The sequence below is a fragment of the Petromyzon marinus genome, chromosome 2 (assembly GCF_048934315.1).
Source record: "Petromyzon marinus isolate PM22_M1 ecotype Great Lakes invasive population chromosome 2, UKy_Petmar_22M1.pri1.0, whole genome shotgun sequence".
Lineage (NCBI taxonomy): Eukaryota > Metazoa > Chordata > Hyperoartia > Petromyzontiformes > Petromyzontidae > Petromyzon > Petromyzon marinus.
The window spans coordinates 183,234-203,515 of record NC_133668.1 but is presented as its reverse complement, the minus strand read 5'-3'; the positions used below and the strand labels follow the sequence as shown (position 1 = coordinate 203,515).

General features: G+C 48.2%; 1 protein-coding gene across 1 annotated transcript in view; it reads right to left on the bottom strand.

Annotated features, from left to right (window-relative positions):
- Nucleotides 1-20,282, bottom strand: part of LOC116950727 (uncharacterized) — an 85,633-nt gene that overhangs the window by 34,256 nt on the left and 31,095 nt on the right. The window contains exons 6-7 of the mRNA XM_076068680.1: nucleotides 11,249-11,374; nucleotides 6,398-6,486 (exon numbers count right to left, since the gene is read on the bottom strand). Coding sequence (XP_075924795.1) covers nucleotides 6,398-6,486; nucleotides 11,249-11,374 — 215 coding nt within the window. The remainder of the gene's footprint in view (nucleotides 1-6,397; nucleotides 6,487-11,248; nucleotides 11,375-20,282) is intronic.

Here is a 20,282-nt window from a genome sequence, read left to right as displayed (position 1 = left end):
GTCACAAACAAAGCCCAGGCCTCTGTCACGTTGCGTTGTGTGGCTAGAAGTGAGGTGACTTGTGAGCTGAGGGAGGCGTTCTTGGGATTTGATGATTGTCAGTGATGACAGACGAGCACCAGGCTATGGCTGATGATGTTTTGGGAGTGTTGGGGAAACACAATTGCGTTGAAGAGCTGCTAGCTCAGACTTACGACGGAGCCTCTGTGATGGCATCAGATCTCAGTGAGGTGCAGGCCAAGATTCAAGACAGCTTCCTGAAGCCACGTTTACCCATTGTGATGCACACAAAGTGAACCTGGTGCTCTCGCATTCAGCTAAATGTAGGCCTGAGTGTAAAACGTTTTATTAAAACAGTTGAGAGACTTGCGACATTTTTCAATAAGTCGACCAAGCGCACCCCAGCTACTGGACGATGTCGTGAAGCGACGTTCACCAAGAGCAGCGCCCACGAGATGGAGCTCAGATTCTAGACTCGTTCAGACGATCAGCAGCTACCAATCTGATCTGCCTGCTGTGTTCCGCATTATGAGCGAAAATCCCGACGGTTGGGACAATGACACCCTGATGATGGCCGCCGGATATGATCTCTGGCTGTCAAAGGCATCAAGCTGCTTCTTCATGATGGCACGTGAGGGCATTTACAATGAAACTGCAGCACTCTTTCGCGTGCTGCAGAATAAAGTAACGGACAGTGGATTCCGCTGTGCGCGAATCCGCCACACGATGGGAGTTGTGGAACGCCAGAGACAGGGGAGTTTGACTCTGTGATCGATTCGAGCAGAAATGCGTCACACTTGGCCTGACAGACAATGCCCAAAGTCAACAGCCGATCAGAGATGAGGGGAAAATAATGTTTTATAACATTCCGGACAATCTCAGTGTTCACACGAAAGCTGGGTTTGATCATTGCGGTGAGCTAACTTTCCTTGGTGTGGTTGAGTGCACGAAATTTTATGAAATGTCACGACATTTCGATGACAACAAACTGCAGAGCCTATCACAATACGCAAGGTACAACACAAGTGGCCGAAACGTCGTGATAATTTTATTGTGTTATTTTATTTTATTAATTTATTATTATAATCTCATTCTACGTGACTTTACCGAAAGAACCAAAGAAGATGAATCCTTGCAGTCACGAAAGCTTTAAATCGAAATTTACTTTGACTTTGTTCGACTAAAGCAGGGGTCACCAAACTACGGCCCGCGACGTCAGTCCATCAGGCCTGCCTACGGTACTTGAATTTGGTTGACAAAACGTATGGAACACGAGACGTTGTGGTACAATTTAAATTTAAATATTATGTTTAGAAGACTAGGAGATCGTCACGCGTGCGAGACCTCCTGACTGCTATGTGCCTTAAATTTACTATTTTAAATGTTAAATTACTGTATTTAGATGTTCTTGTTTATTGTAATGTTTGCTTATTTCGCGCCATCCCAAGTCCTTCCCCGGCTCGTGGTAGCTCCGCCTATGCTCTGTCGTTACCATGGTTTCCATGGCAACGTCATGGCAACACGTTACCATGGTTGCCATGGCAACACACACAAACACGCATCTTTCCCACCCCCAGATTTTCCGGCTGGTCAACACAGGTCCGACGCTCCAGAAATATTTACTTATTTTTGCCTGTCATCCATTCTATAGGTATGTAACAAGGATTTCTTTGTTTGACAGTGATAGGTAAGTGAACTACAAGTGTGATTAGAGGTCATAAAGTAACAAACAAAGAATAACAATGCCATCGAAGCCTCGTGTTATTACGAAAATATTATCCCCAGCTCAGAAAAATTCCCCGGTCAAAGTGATAACCGAGCTGGTCTCTAGGCTGTTTATTTAGGCCCGCCCTATTTATATATTTTGTAAACCTTATGTGATATATTCTATTACCAAAGGTACATATAAACTTAATATGTACCTTTGGTGAGCTGTAGCTTCACCAGTGACCCCTGGATCCTCTGCTTTTCTTGTGTTTCAATAGGAAACAATTCAATGTCTTTTTCATTTTCAGATCCCGTTTTCTTCACCCTTCATTATGGCTACTAAGAAAAGTGGACGCCGAGTGTCGCGTTTTCAATGAAGAATGGGGAGTAAAGTACTTCTTTGTGGAAACAAAGGACCAGAAAGCTAGTTGTGTAATATGCAGCGAAAGTGTTGCCGTTTTGAAAGAGTACAATCTTCGGCATCACTATGAAACAAGACATCTATCAACATATTCAAAGTTTTCTGGAAAGTTACGCTCTGAGCAATATGAGTCCAAGAAACGTGGTTTAAAAACTCAAAGAAATCTCTTCGCGAGAAAGTTTGCTGAAAATGAATCTGTCACTCTTACAAGTTACAAAATAGTGCATAAGATGGCAGAACGAGGAAAACCGTTTACTGATGGCAACTTCATCAAAGAGTGTATGATGGAAGCAGCAAATGACTTGTGTCCTGAGAGAGCCGATTTGTTTGGAAGTATCAGCCTCTCGGCAAGTTTAGTTGTGCGGAGAACAGAAGAACTTGGAGAGAACATAGTGCTACAGATACGCGAGAAAGCTAGGAACTTTGATTTAAAGCTTTCGTGACTGCAGTAATTCATATTCTTAGTTTTTCGGTAAAGTCACGTTGAAGGGAAACAACAAAATAATAAAATATATATAAACCAATAAAAAAATTCTCACGACGTTTCGACCATAACTCAAACTCAGACGACCGTTTGAGTGATGGTAGAAACGTCGTGAGAATTTTTTTATTGTTTTATATATATTTTATTATTTTGTTGTTTCCCTTCAATGTGACTTTACCGAAAAAACTAAGAATAAGCTAGGAACTTGTTGTGGTATTCTCTGGCGCTGGATGAATCTACTGATCTCTCGAGTAAGTCACAACTTCTCGTGTTCATTCGTGGTGTCAATTTGGACTTTCAGATAACGGAAGAGTTGGCATCCGTTTGCAGCATACATGGAACAACAACTGGAAAAGACATTTTCACGCAAGTGCAAAAAACGTTGCAAGACTATAACCTTCAGTGGAGTCAGCTTCGAGGTGTTACAGGTGATGGAGGAAAAAACATGGCTGGAGTGAGGAAGGGTCTGGTGGGGCAGATCAGGACTCAGTTGGAAGATTTGCAAATTCCGGGCGCTCTGTTCATACATTGCATCATACATCAGCAAGCACTCTGTGGGAAAGACTTAGATATTTCTTGTGTACTGAAACCAGTCGTTTCTGCTGTGAACTTCATTCGGGGACATGCACTCAATCACCGTCAGTTCCAGGCTTTTCTTGAAGAAATGGATTCTGATTTCTGTGACTTGCCTTATCACACAGCAGTGAGGTGGCTCAGCTGCGGTAAAGTCCTGTTTCGTTTTAACAAGGTCCGAAACGAAATAGATGTTTTTTCTCACTGAAAAAGATAGAGCTGATCCACAGCTGTCAGATCCTACCTGGCTGTCAAAGTTGTCATTTTTGGTCGACATCACATCCCACATGAACTGAACTTGAAACTTCAGGGAAAGGATAACCTCGTCTGTGATCTCTACAGAATCATCAAAGGATTTCGGAGAAAGCTGTCATTGTTTGAAGCACAACTGGAAGGAGAAAACTTCTCTCATTTTCACTGTTTCAAAGAGTTTTGCGCTACAATCGCTGAAGATGTCAACCTCAATTTTCCGAAAAAGATTATTCGTGACTTGAAGAAGCATTTGTTGAAGAGATTTTCAGATCTTGACAGAATTGAGTGACATTCTTCTGTTCCAGAATCCGTTTGATTGTAACCTTGATGATGTGCCAGTTGAACTACAGTTGGAGCTCATTGATTTGCAAGCAAATTACTTGTTGAGAGAGAAGCACAGAGAAGTAAAACTTGTTGAATTTTACCGCTGCTTACCTGATGTTGAGTTTCCGAAACTGAACAAATTTGCCGCTGGTATGGCATCAGTGTTTGGAACAACTTATGTCTGTGAGCAAACATTTTCAAAAATGAAGTATGTGAAGTCAACACATCGAACGAGATTGACTGATGAACATTTGAAAGCAATTCTCTTGACTGGATGCAGCAATTCCAAACCAAACATTGATGATATCTTGAAAGCCAAACGTCAGTTTCACAAATATCACTAACCTTTTTTGCTGCTTAGTTTGTGAGATTCGGATATGTGCACACTAGGTCTGATGTAACTATCTATCTTTTTGCTAATGTCGCCTTCTGTGACAACGTTTTAGTAAATAAATGTTGGTTGTCTTTGTTTTTTGTGCATTGCACGCCACTCACCCATGATTAACATGGAATGCTAAACTTAGTTTTCTGTCTTTTCTCCCCGAGCTTTCGTTCTGGCTTGTAAGTATTGAACAGAATGATTATGCGGCCCCCGCTCGTCATTCTTTCAGTTATCTGGCACACTGTGAAAAAAGTTTGGTGACCCCTGGACTAAAGGATGAGCTCATCGGATTGTAGAGTTCACAAATGATGAGGACAGAATGCAAATAACCCGGACAGCTCCTCAGCTTGTTTGCCCAGAATGATCTGGTGCAGACAGCTCCCGAGGAGACAAAGTAACTCCAGCTCCTGGTGCTCGCTGAACCAGCTACAACAGAATGATCTGATGCAGACAGCTCCCGAGGAGACAAAGTAACTCCAGCTGCTGGTGCTCGCTGTACCAGCTACAACAGAATGATCTGATGCAGACAGCTCCCGAGGAGACAAACTCCAGCTGCTGGTGCTCACTGTACCAGCTACAACAGCGTCCGCTGAAGGTCACCGTTCTCTGCTTGGAAACGACTCTAAACACACAGTCGGAATCCGACTGACCAAGGGCGACTTTCATCCCTGGCAATCATCTCTATTGAGACGGAGAGACTTTTAAAACTCAAACAGAATAAAGAGGACTTCTACAACAAAGTCACTGACATATTTGTCCAGAAGGATAGGCGAATGGACTTCATTGACAAGTCAAGGTAAGACCATGCAATATTTATTTTAATTTGTGTTGAATGAGTATGAATAGTGGAACTGCATTCGCCTATAAAACGTGAATCGAACACGAAACTTACCTGTGTGTGTGTGTTGTAGAGAATGCCGACGTGAAATATGAAACATGCAGACGCCTAACAGCCATTGTGCAACTTGCCGATACAATGATGAATGTAGCAACATCAATCACGTTCATTTGTGTGTAGATCTGTCTCTGATACTAGCCATCATCTACTACTCAAAACCATCTACTACTCACCATCATCTACTACCCACCATCATCTACTACTCACCATCATCATCTACTACTCACCATCATCTACTACCCGCCATCATCTACTACTCACCATCATCAACTACTCACCATCATCTACTACTCATCATCTACTACTCACCATCATCTACTACTCACCATCATCTACTACTCACCATCATCTACTACTCACCATCATCTACTACTCATCATCTACTACTCGCCATCATCTACTACTCACCATCATCTACTACTCACCATCATCTACTACTCGCCATCATCTACTACTCGCCATCATCTACTACTCGCCATCATCTACTACTCACCATCATCTACTACTCACCATCATCTACTACTCACCATCATCTACTACCCACCATCATCTACTACTCACCATCATCTACTAATCACCATCATCTACTACTCATCATCTACTACTCGCCATCATCTACTACTCACCATCATCTACTACTCACCATCATCTACTACTCACCATCATCTACTAATCACCATCATCTACTACTCATCATCTACTACTCACCATCATCTACTACTCACCATCATCTACTACTCACCATCATCTACTACTCATCATCTACTACTCGCCATCATCTACTACTCACCATCATCTACTACTCACCATCATCTACTACTCGCCATCATCTACTACTCGCCATCATCTACTACTCGCCATCATCTACTACTCACCATCATCTACTACTCACCATCATCTACTACTCACCATCATCTACTACCCACCATCATCTACTACTCACCATCATCTACTAATCACCATCATCTACTACTCATCATCTACTACTCGCCATCATCTACTACTCACCATCATCTACTACTCACCATCATCTACTACTCACCATCATCTACTAATCACCATCATCTACTACTCATCATCTACTACTCACCATCATCTACTACTCACCATCATCTACTACTCACCATCATCTACTACTCACCATCATCTACTACTCATCATCTACTACTCACCATCATCTACTACTCGTCATCATCTACCGCGTCTCCCCGTGTGTCCCCACGTCTCCCCGTGTGTCCCCGTGTCTCCCCGTGTGTCCCCACGTCTCCCCGCGTGTCCCCGTGTGTGTCCCCGTGTGTCCCCGTGTGTCCCCGTGTGTCCCCGTGTCTCCCCGTGTGTCCCCGCGTGTCCCCGTACCGGCTCAGTTTTGCTGCGCTCCCACAGCGGCTGGTGCTTCAGGATGTCCAGGAGATGTTTGATGGTGCCGCACTGACCCACAGCACGGCCTGACACAACCACAACAACAACCACAACAACAACAACCACAACAACAATAACCACAACAACAATAACCACAACAACAACCACAACAACAATAACCACATCAACAACCACGCAACCACAAACACCACCAACACCAACAACCACCTCCACTAACACCACCAGCATCACTAACACCACCACCACTAAGCACCAAAGACAAAGACCCCCGTGTAGCCTTAGCTGACTGTAGGGGCAAGTGCTGTTAGCGAGCAGCACCTATAAAGGCCGGAACGGTACACGAGGAGGTGGGTGGCCAGCACCACGCCCGGCCGCCTTTGTCTCCCTAGTGGCGATGTTTACACACCGCACCAGGTACTCATTTGAGGCTGAGTCGACCTAGGGGAGGCCTAGGACCGGTTCAGATAATCGTCACTGGGTACTGGCCGTGAGCGGGAATCGAACTCAGGTCACCAGGTTAATAGCACAGCGCGCTAACCACTACACTACCGCTCCCCACAGCACCACCAACACCACCACGACAACCACAACTCTCTACACTACCACCACAACAACCACAACTCTCTACTCTACACTACCACCACTACAACCACCCTCTACTCTACACTACCACCACTACAACCACTCTCTACTCTACACTACCACCACTACAACCACTCTCTACTCTACACTACCACCACTACAGCCACTCTCTACTCTACACTACCACCACGACAACCACAACTCTCTACTCTACACTACCACCACTACAACCACAACTCTCTACTCTACACTACCACCACGACAACCACAACTCTCTACACTACCACCACTACAACCACAACTCTCTACTCTACACTACCACCACTACAACCACTCTCTACTCTATCTACCACCACTACAACCACTCTCTACTCTACACTACCACCACTACAACCACTCTCTACTCTACACTACCACCACTACAACCACTCTCTACTCTACACTACCACCACTACAACCACTCTCTACACTACCACCACTACAACCACTCTCTACTCTACACTACCACCACTACAACCACTCTCTACTCTACACTACAACCACTCTCTACTCTACACTACCACCACTACAACCACTCTCTACTCTACACTACCACCACTACAACCACTCTCTACTCTACACTACCACCACTACAACCACTCTCTACTCTATCTACCACCACTACAACCACTCTCTACTCTACACTACCACCACTACAACCACTCTCTACTCTACACTACCACCACTACAACCACTCTCTACTCTACACTACCACCACTACAACCACTCTCTACACTACCACCACTACAACCACTCTCTACTCTACACTACCACCACTACAACCACTCTCTACTCTACACTACAACCACTCTCTACTCTACACTACCACCACTACAACCACTCTCTACTCTACACTACCACCACTACAACCACTCTCTACTCTACACTACCACCACTACAACCACTCTCTACTCTACACTACCACCACTACAACCACTCTCTACTCTACACTACCACCACTACAACCACTCTCTACACTACCACCACTACAACCACTCTCTACTCTACACTACCACCACTACAACCACTCTCTACTCTACACTACAACCACTCTCTACTCTACACTACCACCACTACAACCACTCTCTACTCTACACTACCACCACTACAACCACTCTCTACTCTACACTACCACCACTACAACCACTCTCTACTCTATCTACCACCACTACAACCACTCTCTACTCTACACTACCACCACTACAACCACTCTCTACTCTACACTACCACCACTACAACCACTCTCTACTCTACACTACCACCACTACAACCACTCTCTACACTACCACCACTACAACCACTCTCTACTCTACACTACCACCACTACAACCACTCTCTACTCTACACTACAACCACTCTCTACTCTACACTACCACCACTACAACCACTCTCTACTCTACACTACCACCACTACAACCACTCTCTACTCTACACTACCACCACTACAACCACTCTCTACTCTACACTACCACCACTACAACCACTCTCTACACTACCACCACTACAACCACTCTCTACTCTACACTACCACCACTACAACCACTCTCTACTCTACACTACAACCACTCTCTACTCTACACTACCACCACTACAACCACTCTCTACTCTACACTACCACCACTCTCTACTCTACACTACCACCACTACAACCACTCTCTACTCTACACTACCACCACTACAACCACTCTCTACTCTACACTACCACCACTACAACCACTCTCTACTCTACACTACCACCACTACTCTACACTACCACCACTACAACCACTCTCTACTCTACACTACCACCACTACAACCACTCTCTACTCTATCTACCACCACTACAACCACTCTCTACTCTACACTACCACCACTACAACCACTCTCTACTCTACACTACCACCACTACAACCACTCTCTACTCTACACTACCACCACTACAACCACTCTCTACACTACCACCACTACAACCACTCTCTACTCTACACTACCACCACTACAACCACTCTCTACTCTACACTACAACCACTCTCTACTCTACACTACCACCACTACAACCACTCTCTACTCTACACTACCACCACTACAACCACTCTCTACTCTACACTACCACCACTACAACCACTCTCTACTCTACACTACCACCACTACAACCACTCTCTACTCTATCTACCACCACTACAACCACTCTCTACTCTACACTACCACCACTACAACCACTCTCTACTCTACACTACCACCACTACAACCACTCTCTACTCTACACTACCACCACTACAACCACTCTCTACACTACCACCACTACAACCACTCTCTACTCTACACTACCACCACTACAACCACTCTCTACTCTACACTACAACCACTCTCTACTCTACACTACCACCACTACAACCACTCTCTACTCTACACTACCACCACTACAACCACTCTCTACTCTACACTACCACCACTACAACCACTCTCTACTCTACACTACCACCACTACAACCACTCTCTACTCTACACTACCACCACTACAACCACTCTCTACACTACCACCACTACAACCACTCTCTACTCTACACTACCACCACTACAACCACTCTCTACTCTACACTACAACCACTCTCTACTCTACACTACCACCACTACAACCACTCTCTACTCTACACTACCACCACTACAACCACTCTCTACTCTACACTACCACCACTACAACCACTCTCTACTCTATCTACCACCACTACAACCACTCTCTACTCTACACTACCACCACTACAACCACTCTCTACTCTACACTACCACCACTACAACCACTCTCTACTCTACACTACCACCACTACAACCACTCTCTACACTACCACCACTACAACCACTCTCTACTCTACACTACCACCACTACAACCACTCTCTACTCTACACTACAACCACTCTCTACTCTACACTACCACCACTACAACCACTCTCTACTCTACACTACCACCACTACAACCACTCTCTACTCTACACTACCACCACTACAACCACTCTCTACTCTACACTACCACCACTACAACCACTCTCTACACTACCACCACTACAACCACTCTCTACTCTACACTACCACCACTACAACCACTCTCTACTCTACACTACAACCACTCTCTACTCTACACTACCACCACTACAACCACTCTCTACTCTACACTACCACCACTCTCTACTCTACACTACCACCACTACAACCACTCTCTACTCTACACTACCACCACTACAACCACTCTCTACTCTACACTACCACCACTACAACCACTCTCTACTCTACACTACCACCACTACTCTACACTACCACCACTACAACCACTCTCTACTCTACACTACCACCACTACAACCACTCTCTACTCTATCTACCACCACTACAACCACTCTCTACTCTACACTACCACCACTACAACCACTCTCTACTCTACACTACCACCACTACAACCACTCTCTACTCTACACTACCACCACTACAACCACTCTCTACACTACCACCACTACAACCACTCTCTACTCTACACTACCACCACTACAACCACTCTCTACTCTACACTACAACCACTCTCTACTCTACACTACCACCACTACAACCACTCTCTACTCTACACTACCACCACTACAACCACTCTCTACTCTACACTACCACCACTACAACCACTCTCTACACTACCACCACTACAACCACTCTCTACTCTACACTACCACCACTACAACCACTCTCTACTCTACACTACAACCACTCTCTACTCTACACTACCACCACTACAACCACTCTCTACTCTACACTACCACCACTACAACCACTCTCTACTCTACACTACCACCACTACAAACACTCTCTACACTACCACCACTACAACCACTCTCTACTCTACACTACCACCACTACAACCACTCTCTACTCTACACTACAACCACTCTCTACTCTACACTACCACCACTACAACCACTCTCTACTCTACACTACCACCACTACAACCACTCTCTACTCTACACTACCACCACTACAACCACTCTCTACACTACCACCACTACAACCACTCTCTACTCTACACTACCACCACTACAACCACTCTCTACTCTACACTACAACCACTCTCTACTCTACACTACCACCACTACAACCACTCTCTACTCTACACTACCACCACTACAACCACTCTCTACTCTACACTACCACCACTACAAACACTCTCTACTCTACTCTACTGCTGCTGCTCACCCAGTGCTGGGCTGTTGTCCGTGTATTGCAGCAGAATGGTCACAGTGGCGTTGATGGGTCTGAAGTTTGCGTCGGGCACCGGGGAGTCCTTGTCAGACAGAGACGTGAGAGCCTGGGCCAGCAGCTCTGTGTGGAGACAGAGACACACGGAGACGTGGGGACACAGACACACAGAGAGAGACGTGGGGACAGAGACACACGGAGACGTGGGGACAGAGACACACAGAGACGTGGGGACAGAGACACACGGAGACGTGGAGACAGAGACACACGGAGACGTGGGGACAGAGACACACGGAGACGTGGGGACAGAGGCACACGGAGACGTGGAGACACACACAGAGACGTGGGGACAGAGACACACGGACACACGGAGCCACCCACTCGTTGACACACGGACACGAGAGCACCACGTGTGGAGGCACGCCGCTGTGTGTGCCTGTGTGTGCCTGTAGGTGCCTGTTGGTGCCTGTGTGTGCCTGTGTGTGCCTGTAGGTGCCTGTAGATGCCTGTAGGTGCCTGTGTGTGCCTGTGTATGTCTGTAGGTGCCTGTGTGTACCTGTGTGTGCCTGTAGGTGCCTGTGTGTGCCTGTAGGAGCCTGTAGGTGCCTGTGTGTGCTTGTAGGTGCCTGTGTGTGCCTGTAGGTGCCTGTAGGTGCCTGTAGGTGCCTGTGTGTGTCTGTAGGTGCCTGTAGGTGCCTGTAGATGCCTGTGTGTGCCTGTAGGTGGCTGTGTGTGTCTGTAGGTGTCTGTGTGTGCCTGTAGGTGCCTGTGTGTGCCTGTAGGTGCCTGTGTTTGCCTGTAGGTGCCTGTGTGTGCTTGTAGGTGCCTGTAGGTGCCTGTGTGTGCCTGTAGGTGCCTGTAGGGGCCTGTGTGTGCCTGTAAGTGCCTGTAGGGGCCTGTGTGTGCCTGTAGGTGCCTGTAGGTGCCTGTAGGTGCCTGTGTGTGCCTGTAGGTGCCTGTGTGTGCCTGTAGGTGCCTGTGTGTGCCTGTAGGTGCCTGTGTGTGCCTGTAGGTGCCTGTAGGGGCCTGTGTGTGCCTTTAGGTGCCTGTAGGTGCCTGTGTGTGCCTGTAGGTGCCTGTAGGTGCCTGTTAGCCTGTGTGTGCCTGTAGGTGCTTGTGTGTGCCTGTGTGTGCCTGTGTGTGCCTGTAACTGCCTGTGTGTGCCTGTGTGTGCCTGTGTTTGCCTGTGTGTGCTTGTAGGTGCCTGTGTGTGCCTGTGTGTGCCTGTAGGTGCCTGTGTGTGCCTGTAGGTGCCTGTGTGTGTCTGCATGCACGTGCGTGTTTGTGAGCGTGAGTGTGGCGTCTGTGTAAGCTGACCACCGTCTGCTTGCGTTGCAGCTGAGACTGATGTCTCTGTGAATGTGCTCTACGTGTGAGCTGTGTGTGCTGTTTGTGTGAGCTGTGTGTGCTGTTTGTGTGAGCTGTGTGTGAGCTGTGTGTGAGCTGTGTGTGAGCTGTGTGTGCTGTGTGTGTGAGCTGTGTGTGAGCTGTGTGTGCTGTTTGTATGTGCTGTGTGTGTGAGCTGTGTGTGCTGTTTGTGTGAGCTGTGTGTGCTGTTTGTGTGTGCTGTTTGTGTGAGCTGTGTGAGCTGTGTGTGCTGTTTGTGTGTGCTGTCTGTGTGAGCTGTGTGAGCTGTGTGTGCTGTTTGTGTGCTGTTTGTCTGAGCTGTGTGTGCTGTGTGTGCGAGTTGTGTGTGCAGTTTGTGCGAGCTGTGTGTGCTGTTTGTGTGTGCTGTGTGAGCTGTGTGTGCTGTTTGTGTGTGCTGTGTGTGTGAGCTGTGTGTGTGAGCTGTGTGTGCTGTTTGTGTGTGCTGTGTGTGTGAGTTGTGTGTGCTGTGTGAACTGTGTGTGAACTGTGTGTGCTGTGTGTGTTGTGTGCTGTTTGTGTGTGCTGTTTGTGCTGTTTGTGTGAGCTGTGTGAGCTGTGTGTGCGAGTTGTGTGTGCTGTTTGTGCGAGCTGTGTGTGCTGTTTGTGTGAGCTGTGTGTGCTGTTTGTGTGAGCTGTGTGTGCTGTTTGTGTGAGCTGTGTGTGCTGTTTGTGTGTGCTGTGTGTGCTGTTTGTGTGTGCTGTTTGTGTGAGCTGTGTGAGCTGTGTGTGCTGTTTGTGTGTGCTGTGTGTGTGAGCTGTGTGTGCTGTTTGTGTGTGCTGTGTGTGTGAGTTGTGTGTGCTGTGTGAACTGTGTGTGAGCTGTGTGTGCTGTGTGTGCTGTGTGTGTTGTGTGTGCTGTTTGTGTGTGCTGTGTGTGCTGTTTGTGTGAGCTGTGTGAGCTATGTGTGCTGTTTGTGTGTGCTGTGTGTGTGTGTGCTGTGTGTGTGAGCTGTGTGTGTGAGCTGTGTGTGTGTGTGTGGTGTGTGTGTGAGCTGTGTGTGCTGTGTGTGTGAGCTGTGTGTGCTGTGTGAACTGTGTGTGAGCTGTGTGTGCTGTGTGTGCTGTGTGAGCTGTGTGTGCTGTTTGTATGTGCTGTGTGTGCTGTTTGTGTGAGCTGTGTGAGCTATGTGTGCTGTTTGTGTGAGCAGTGTGTGCTGTGTGTGTAAGCTGTGTGTGCTGTTTGTGTGAGCTGTGTGAGCTGTGTGTGCTGTTTGTGTGAGCTGTGTGTGCTGTGTGAGCTGTGTGTGCTGTTTGTGTGAGCTGTGTGTGCTGTTTGTGTGTGCTGTTTGTGTGAGCTGTGTGAGCTGTGTGTGCTGTTTGTGTGTGCTGTTTGTGTGAGCTGTGTGAGCTGTGTGTGCTGTTTGTGTGAGCTGTGTGCTGTTTGTCGAAGCTGTGTGTGCTGTTTGTGTGAGCTGTGTGTGCTGTTTGTGTGTGCTGTGTGTGCTGTTTGTGTGTGCTGTGTGTGCTGTTTGTGTGAGCTGTGTGAGCTGTGTGTGCTGTTTGTGTGTGCTGTGTGTGTGAGGTGTGTGTGCTGTGTGTGTGAATTGTGTGTGCTGTGTGAACTGTGTGTGAGCTGTGTGTGCTGTGTGTGTTGTGTGTGCTGTTTGTGTGTGCTGTGTGCGCGAGTTGTGTGTGCTGTTTGTGCGAGCTGTGTGTGCTGGTTATGTGAGCTGTGTGAGCTGTGTGTGCTGTTTGTGTGTGCTGTATGTGTGAGCTGTGTGAGCTGTGTGTGCTGTTTGTGTGCTGTTTGTGTGAGCTGTGTGTGCTGTGTGTGCGAGTTGTGTGTGCTGTGTGTGCGAGTTGTGTGTGCTGTCTGTGCGAGCTGTGTGTGCTGTTTGTGTGTGCTGTGTGTGTGAGCTGTGTGTGTGAGCTGTGTGTGCTGTTTGTGTGTGCTGTGTTGTGTGTGCTGTGTGTGCTGTTTGTGTGAGCTGTGTGAGCTATGTGTGCTGTTTGTGTGTGCTGTGTGTGTGAGCTGTGTGTGCTGTTTGTGTGTGCTGTGTGAACTGTGTGTGAGCTGTGTGTGCTGTGTGAGCTGTGTGTGCTGTCTGTGTGTGCTGTGTGTGCTGTCTGTGTGTGCTGTGTGTGTGAGCTGTGTGTGCTGTTTGCGTGAGCTGTGTGTGCTGTTTGTGTGTGCTGTTTGTGTGAGCTGTGTGTGCTGTTTGTGCGAGCTGTGTGTGCTGTGTGTGCTGTTTGTGTGAGCTGTGTGTGCTGTGTGAGCTGTGTGTGCTGTTTGTGTGAGCTGTGTGTGCTGTTTGTGTGAGCTGTGTGTGCTATTTGTGTGAGCTGTGTGTGCTGTGTGAACTGTGTGTGAACTCTGTGTGTGCTGTGTGTGCTGTGTGTGCTGTTTGTGTGCGCTGTATGTGCTGTTTGTGTAAGCTGTGTGAGCTGTTTGTGTTGTGTCTGCTGTGTGAGCTGTTTGTGTGAGCTATGTGTGCTGTTTGTGTTCTGCGAGATGTGTGTGCTGTTTGTGTGAGCTGTGTGAGCTGTGTGTGTTGTGTGTGTGAGCTGTGTGTGCTGTTTGTGTGTGCTGTGTGTGCTATTTGTGTAAGCTGTGTGAGCTGTGTGTGCTGTTTGTGTGTGCTGTGTGTGTGAGCTGTGTGTGTGAGCTGTGTGTGCTGTGTGTGTGAGTTGTGTGTGCTGTGTGAACAGTGTGTGAGCTGTGTGTGCTGTGTGTGTTGTGTGTGCTGTTTGTGTGTGCTGTGTGTGCTGTTTGTGTGAGCTGTGTGAGCTGTGTGTGCTGTTTGTGCGAGCTGTGTGTGCTGTTTGTGTGAGCTGTGTGAGCTGTGTGTGCTGTTTGTGTGTGCTGTTTGTGTGAGCTGTGTGAGCTGTGTGTGCTGTTTGTGTGCTGTTTGTGTGAACTGTGTGTGCTGTGTGTGCGAGTTGTGTGTGCTGTGTGTGCGAGCTGTGTGTGCTGTTTGTGTGTGCTGTGTGTGTGAGCTGTGTGAGCTGTGTGTGCTGTTTGTGTGCTGTTTGTGTGAACTGTGTGTGCTGTGTGTGCGAGTTGTGTGTGCTGTGTGTGCGAGTTGTGTGTGCTGTTTGTGCGAGCTGTGTGTGCTGTTTGTGTGTGTGTGAGTTGTGTGTGCTGTGCGAACTGTGTGTGAGCTGTGTGTGCTGTGTGTGTTGTGTGTGCTGTGTGTGCTGTTTGTGTGAGCTGTGTGTGTTGTTTGTGTGGGCTGTGTGTGTGAGCTGTGTGTGTGAGCTGTGTGTGCTGTTTGTGTGTGCTGTGTGTGTGAGTTGTGTGTGCTGTGTGTGTTGTGTGTGCTGTGTGTGCTGTGTGTGCTGTTTGTGTGAGCTGTGTGAGCTGTCTGCTGTTTGTGTGTGCTGTGTGTGTGAGCTGTGTGGGCTGTTTGTGTGTGCTGTTTGTGTGAGCTGTGTGAGCTGTGTGTGCTGTTTGTGTGTGCTGTTTGTGTGAGCTGTGTGTGCTGTTTGTGTGAGCTGTTTGTGTGAGCTGTGTGTGCTGTGTGTGCGAGATATGTGTGTGCTGTTTGTGCGAGCTGTGTGTACTGTTTGTGTGTGCCGTGTGAGCTGTGTGTGCTGTTTGTGTGTGCTGTGTGTGTGAGCTGTGAGTGTGAGCTGTGTGTGCTGTTTGTGTGTGCTGTGTGTGTGAGTTGTGTGTGCTGTGTGAACTGTGTGTGAACTGTGTGTGCTGTGTGTGCTGTTTGTGTGTGCTGTTTGTGCTGTTTGTGTGAGCTGTGTGAGCTGTGTGTGCTGTGTGTGCGAGTTGTGTGTGCTGTTTGTGTGAGCTGTGTGAGCTGTGTGTGTTGTTTGTGTGTGCTGTTCGTGTGAGCTGTGTGAGCTGTGTGTGCTGTTTGTGTGCTGTTTGTCTGAGCTGTGTGTGCTAGTTGTGGGTGCTGTTTGTGCTGTTTGTGTGTGCTGTGTGTGCTGTTTGTGTGAGCTGTGTGAGCTGTGTGCGCTGTTTGTGTGTGCTGTGTGTGTGAGCTGTGTGTGCTGTTTGTGTGTGCTGTGTGTGTGAGTTGTGTGTGCTGTGTGAACTGTGTGTGAGCTGTGTGTGCTGTGTGTGCTGTGTGTGTTGTGTGTGCTGTTTGTGTGTGCTGTGTGTGCTGTTTGTGTGAGCTGTGTGAGCTATGTGTGCTGTTTGTGTGTGCTGTGTGTGTGTGTGCTGTGTGTGTGAGCTGTGTGTGTGAGCTGTGTGTGTGTGCTGTGTGTGTGAGCTGTGTGTGCTGTGTGTGTGAGCTGTGTGTGCTGTGTGAACTGTGTGTGAGCTGTGTGTGCTGTGTGTGCTGTGTGAGCTGTGTGTGCTGTTTGTATGTGCTGTGTGTGCTGTTTGTGTGAGCTGTGTGAGCTATGTGTGCTGTTTGTGTGAGCAGTGTGTGCTGTGTGTGTGAGCTGTGTGTGCTGTTTGTGTGAGCTGTGTGAGCTGTGTGTGCTGTTTGTGTGAGCTGTGTGTGCTGTGTGAGCTGTGTGTGCTGTTTGTGTGAGCTGTGTGTGCTGTTTGTGTGTGCTGTTTGTGTGAGCTGTGTGAGCTGTGTGTGCTGTTTGTGTGTGCTGTTTGTGTGAGCTGTGTGAGCTGTGTGTGCTGTTTGTGTGAGCTGTGTGCTGTTTGTCGAAGCTGTGTGTGCTGTTTGTGTGAGCTGTGTGTGCTGTTTGTGTGTGCTGTGTGTGCTGTTTGTGTGTGCTGTGTGTGCTGTTTGTGTGAGCTGTGTGAGCTGTGTGTGCTGTTTGTGTGTGCTGTGTGTGTGAGGTGTGTGTGCTGTGTGTGTGAATTGTGTGTGCTGTGTGAACTGTGTGTGAGCTGTGTGTGCTGTGTGTGTTGTGTGTGCTGTTTGTGTGTGCTGTGTATGCGAGTTGTGTGTGCTGTTTGTGCGAGCTGTGTGTGCTGGTTATGTGAGCTGTGTGAGCTGTGTGAGCTGTGTGTGCTGTTTGTGTGTGCTGTATGTGTGAGCTGTGTGAGCTGTGTGTGCTGTTTGTGTGCTGTTTGTGTGAGCTGTGTGTGCTGTGTGTGCGAGTTGTGTGTGCTGTGTGTGCGAGTTGTGTGTGCTGTCTGTGCGAGCTGTGTGTGCTGTTTGTGTGTGCTGTGTGTGTGAGCTGTGTGTGTGAGCTGTGTGTGCTATTTGTGTGTGCTGTGTTGTGTGTGCTGTGTGTGCTGTTTGTGTGAGCTGTGTGAGCTATGTGTGCTGTTTGTGTGTGCTGTGTGTGTGAGCTGTGTGTGCTGTTTGTGTGTGCTGTGTGAACTGTGTGTGAGCTGTGTGTGCTGTGTGAGCTGTGTGTGCTGTCTGTGTGTGCTGTGTGTGCTGTCTGTGTGTGCTGTGTGTGTGAGCTGTGTGTGCTGTTTGCGTGAGCTGTGTGTGCTGTTTGTGTGTGCTGTTTGTGTGAGCTGTGTGTGCTGTTTGTGCGAGCTGTGTGTGCTGTTTGTGTGAGCTGTGTGTGCTGTTTGTGCGAGCTGTGTGTGCTGTGTGTGCTGTTTGTGTGAGCTGTGTGTGCTGTGTGAGCTGTGTGTGCTGTTTGTGTGAGCTGTGTGTGCTGTTTGTGTGAGCTGTGTGTGCTGTTTGTGTGAGCTGTGTGTGCTGTGTGAACTGTGTGTGAACTCTGTGTGTGCTGTGTGTGCTGTGTGTGCTGTTTGTGTGCGCTGTATGTGCTGTTTGTGTAAGCTGTGTGAGCTGTTTGTGTTGTGTCTGCTGTGTGAGCTGTTTGTGTGAGCTATGTGTGCTGTTTGTGTTCTGCGAGATGTGTGTGCTGTTTGTGTGAGCTGTGTGAGCTGTGTGTGTTGTGTGTGTGAGCTGTGTGTGCTGTTTGTGTGTGCTGTGTGTGCTATTTGTGTAAGCTGTGTGAGCTGTGTGTGCTGTTTGTGTGTGCTGTGTGTGTGAGCTGTGTGTGTGAGCTGTGTGTGCTGTGTGTGTGAGTTGTGTGTGCTGTGTGAACAGTGTGTGAGCTGTGTGTGCTGTGTGTGTTGTGTGTGCTGTTTGTGTGTGCTGTGTGTGCTGTTTGTGTGAGCTGTGTGAGCTGTGTGTGCTGTTTGTGCGAGCTGTGTGTGCTGTTTGTGTGAGCTGTGTGAGCTGTGTGTGCTGTTTGTGTGTGCTGTTTGTGTGAGCTGTGTGAGCTGTGTGTGCTGTTTGTGTGCTGTTTGTGTGAACTGTGTGTGCTGTGTGTGCGAGTTGTGTGTGCTGTGTGTGCGAGCTGTGTGTGCTGTTTGTGTGTGCTGTGTGTGTGAGCTGTGTGAGCTGTGTGTGCTGTTTGTGTGCTGTTTGTGTGAACTGTGTGTGCTGTGTGTGCGAGTTGTGTGTGCTGTGTGTGCGAGTTGTGTGTGCTGTTTGTGCGAGCTGTGTGTGCTGTTTGTGTGTGTGTGAGTTGTGTGTGCTGTGCGAACTGTGTGTGAGCTGTGTGTGCTGTGTGTGTTGTGTGTGCTGTGTGTGCTGTTTGTGTGAGCTGTGTGTGTTGTTTGTGTGGGCTGTGTGTGTGAGCTGTGTGTGTGAGCTGTGTGTGCTGTTTGTGTGTGCTGTGTGTGTGAGTTGTGTGTGCTGTGTGTGTTGTGTGTGCTGTGTGTGCTGTGTGTGCTGTTTGTGTGAGCTGTGTGAGCTGTCTGCTGTTTGTGTGTGCTGTGTGTGTGAGCTGTGTGGGCTGTTTGTGTGTGCTGTTTGTGCGAGCTGTGTGTGCTGTTTGTGTGTGCCGTGTGAGCTGTGTGTGCTGTTTGTGTGTGCTGTGTGTGTGAGCTGTGAGTGTGAGCTGTGTGTGCTGTTTGTGTGTGCTGTGTGTGTGAGTTGTGTGTGCTGTGTGAACTGTGTGTGAACTGTGTGTGCTGTGTGTGTTGTGTGTGCTGTTTGTGTGTGCTGTTTGTGCTGTTTGTGTGAGCTGTGTGAGCTGTGTGTGCTGTGTGTGCGAGTTGTGTGTGCTGTTTGTGTGAGCTGTGTGAGCTGTGTGTGTTGTTTGTGTGTGCTGTTCGTGTGAGCTGTGTGAGCTGTGTGTGCTGTTTGTGTGCTGTTTGTCTGAGCTGTGTGTGCTAGTTGTGGGTGCTGTTTGTGCTGTTTGTGTGTGCTGTGTGTGCTGTTTGTGTGAGCTGTGTGAGCTGTGTGCGCTGTTTGTGTGTGCTGTGTGTGTGAGCTGTGTGTGCTGTTTGTGTGTGCTGTGTGTGTGAGTTGTGTGTGCTGTGTGAACTGTGTGTGAGCTGTGTGTGCTGTGTGTGCTGTGTGTGTTGTGTGTGCTGTTTGTGTGTGCTGTGTGTGCTGTTTGTGTGAGCTGTGTGAGCTATGTGTGCTGTTTGTGTGTGCTGTGTGTGTGTGTGCTGTGTGTGTGAGCTGTGTGTGTGAGCTGTGTGTGTGTGCTGTGTGTGTGAGCTGTGTGTGCTGTGTGTGTGAGCTGTGTGTGCTGTGTGAACTGTGTGTGAGCTGTGTGTGCTGTGTGTGCTGTGTGAGCTGTGTGTGCTGTTTGTATGTGCTGTGTGTGCTGTTTGTGTGAGCTGTGTGAGCTATGTGTGCTGTTTGTGTGAGCAGTGTGTGCTGTGTGTGTGAGCTGTGTGTGCTGTTTGTGTGAGCTGTGTGAGCTGTGTGTGCTGTTTGTGTGAGCTGTGTGTGCTGTGTGAGCTGTGTGTGCTGTTTGTGTGAGCTGTGTGTGCTGTTTGTGTGTGCTGTTTGTGTGAGCTGTGTGAGCTGTGTGTGCTGTTTGTGTGTGCTGTTTGTGTGAGCTGTGTGAGCTGTGTGTGCTGTTTGTG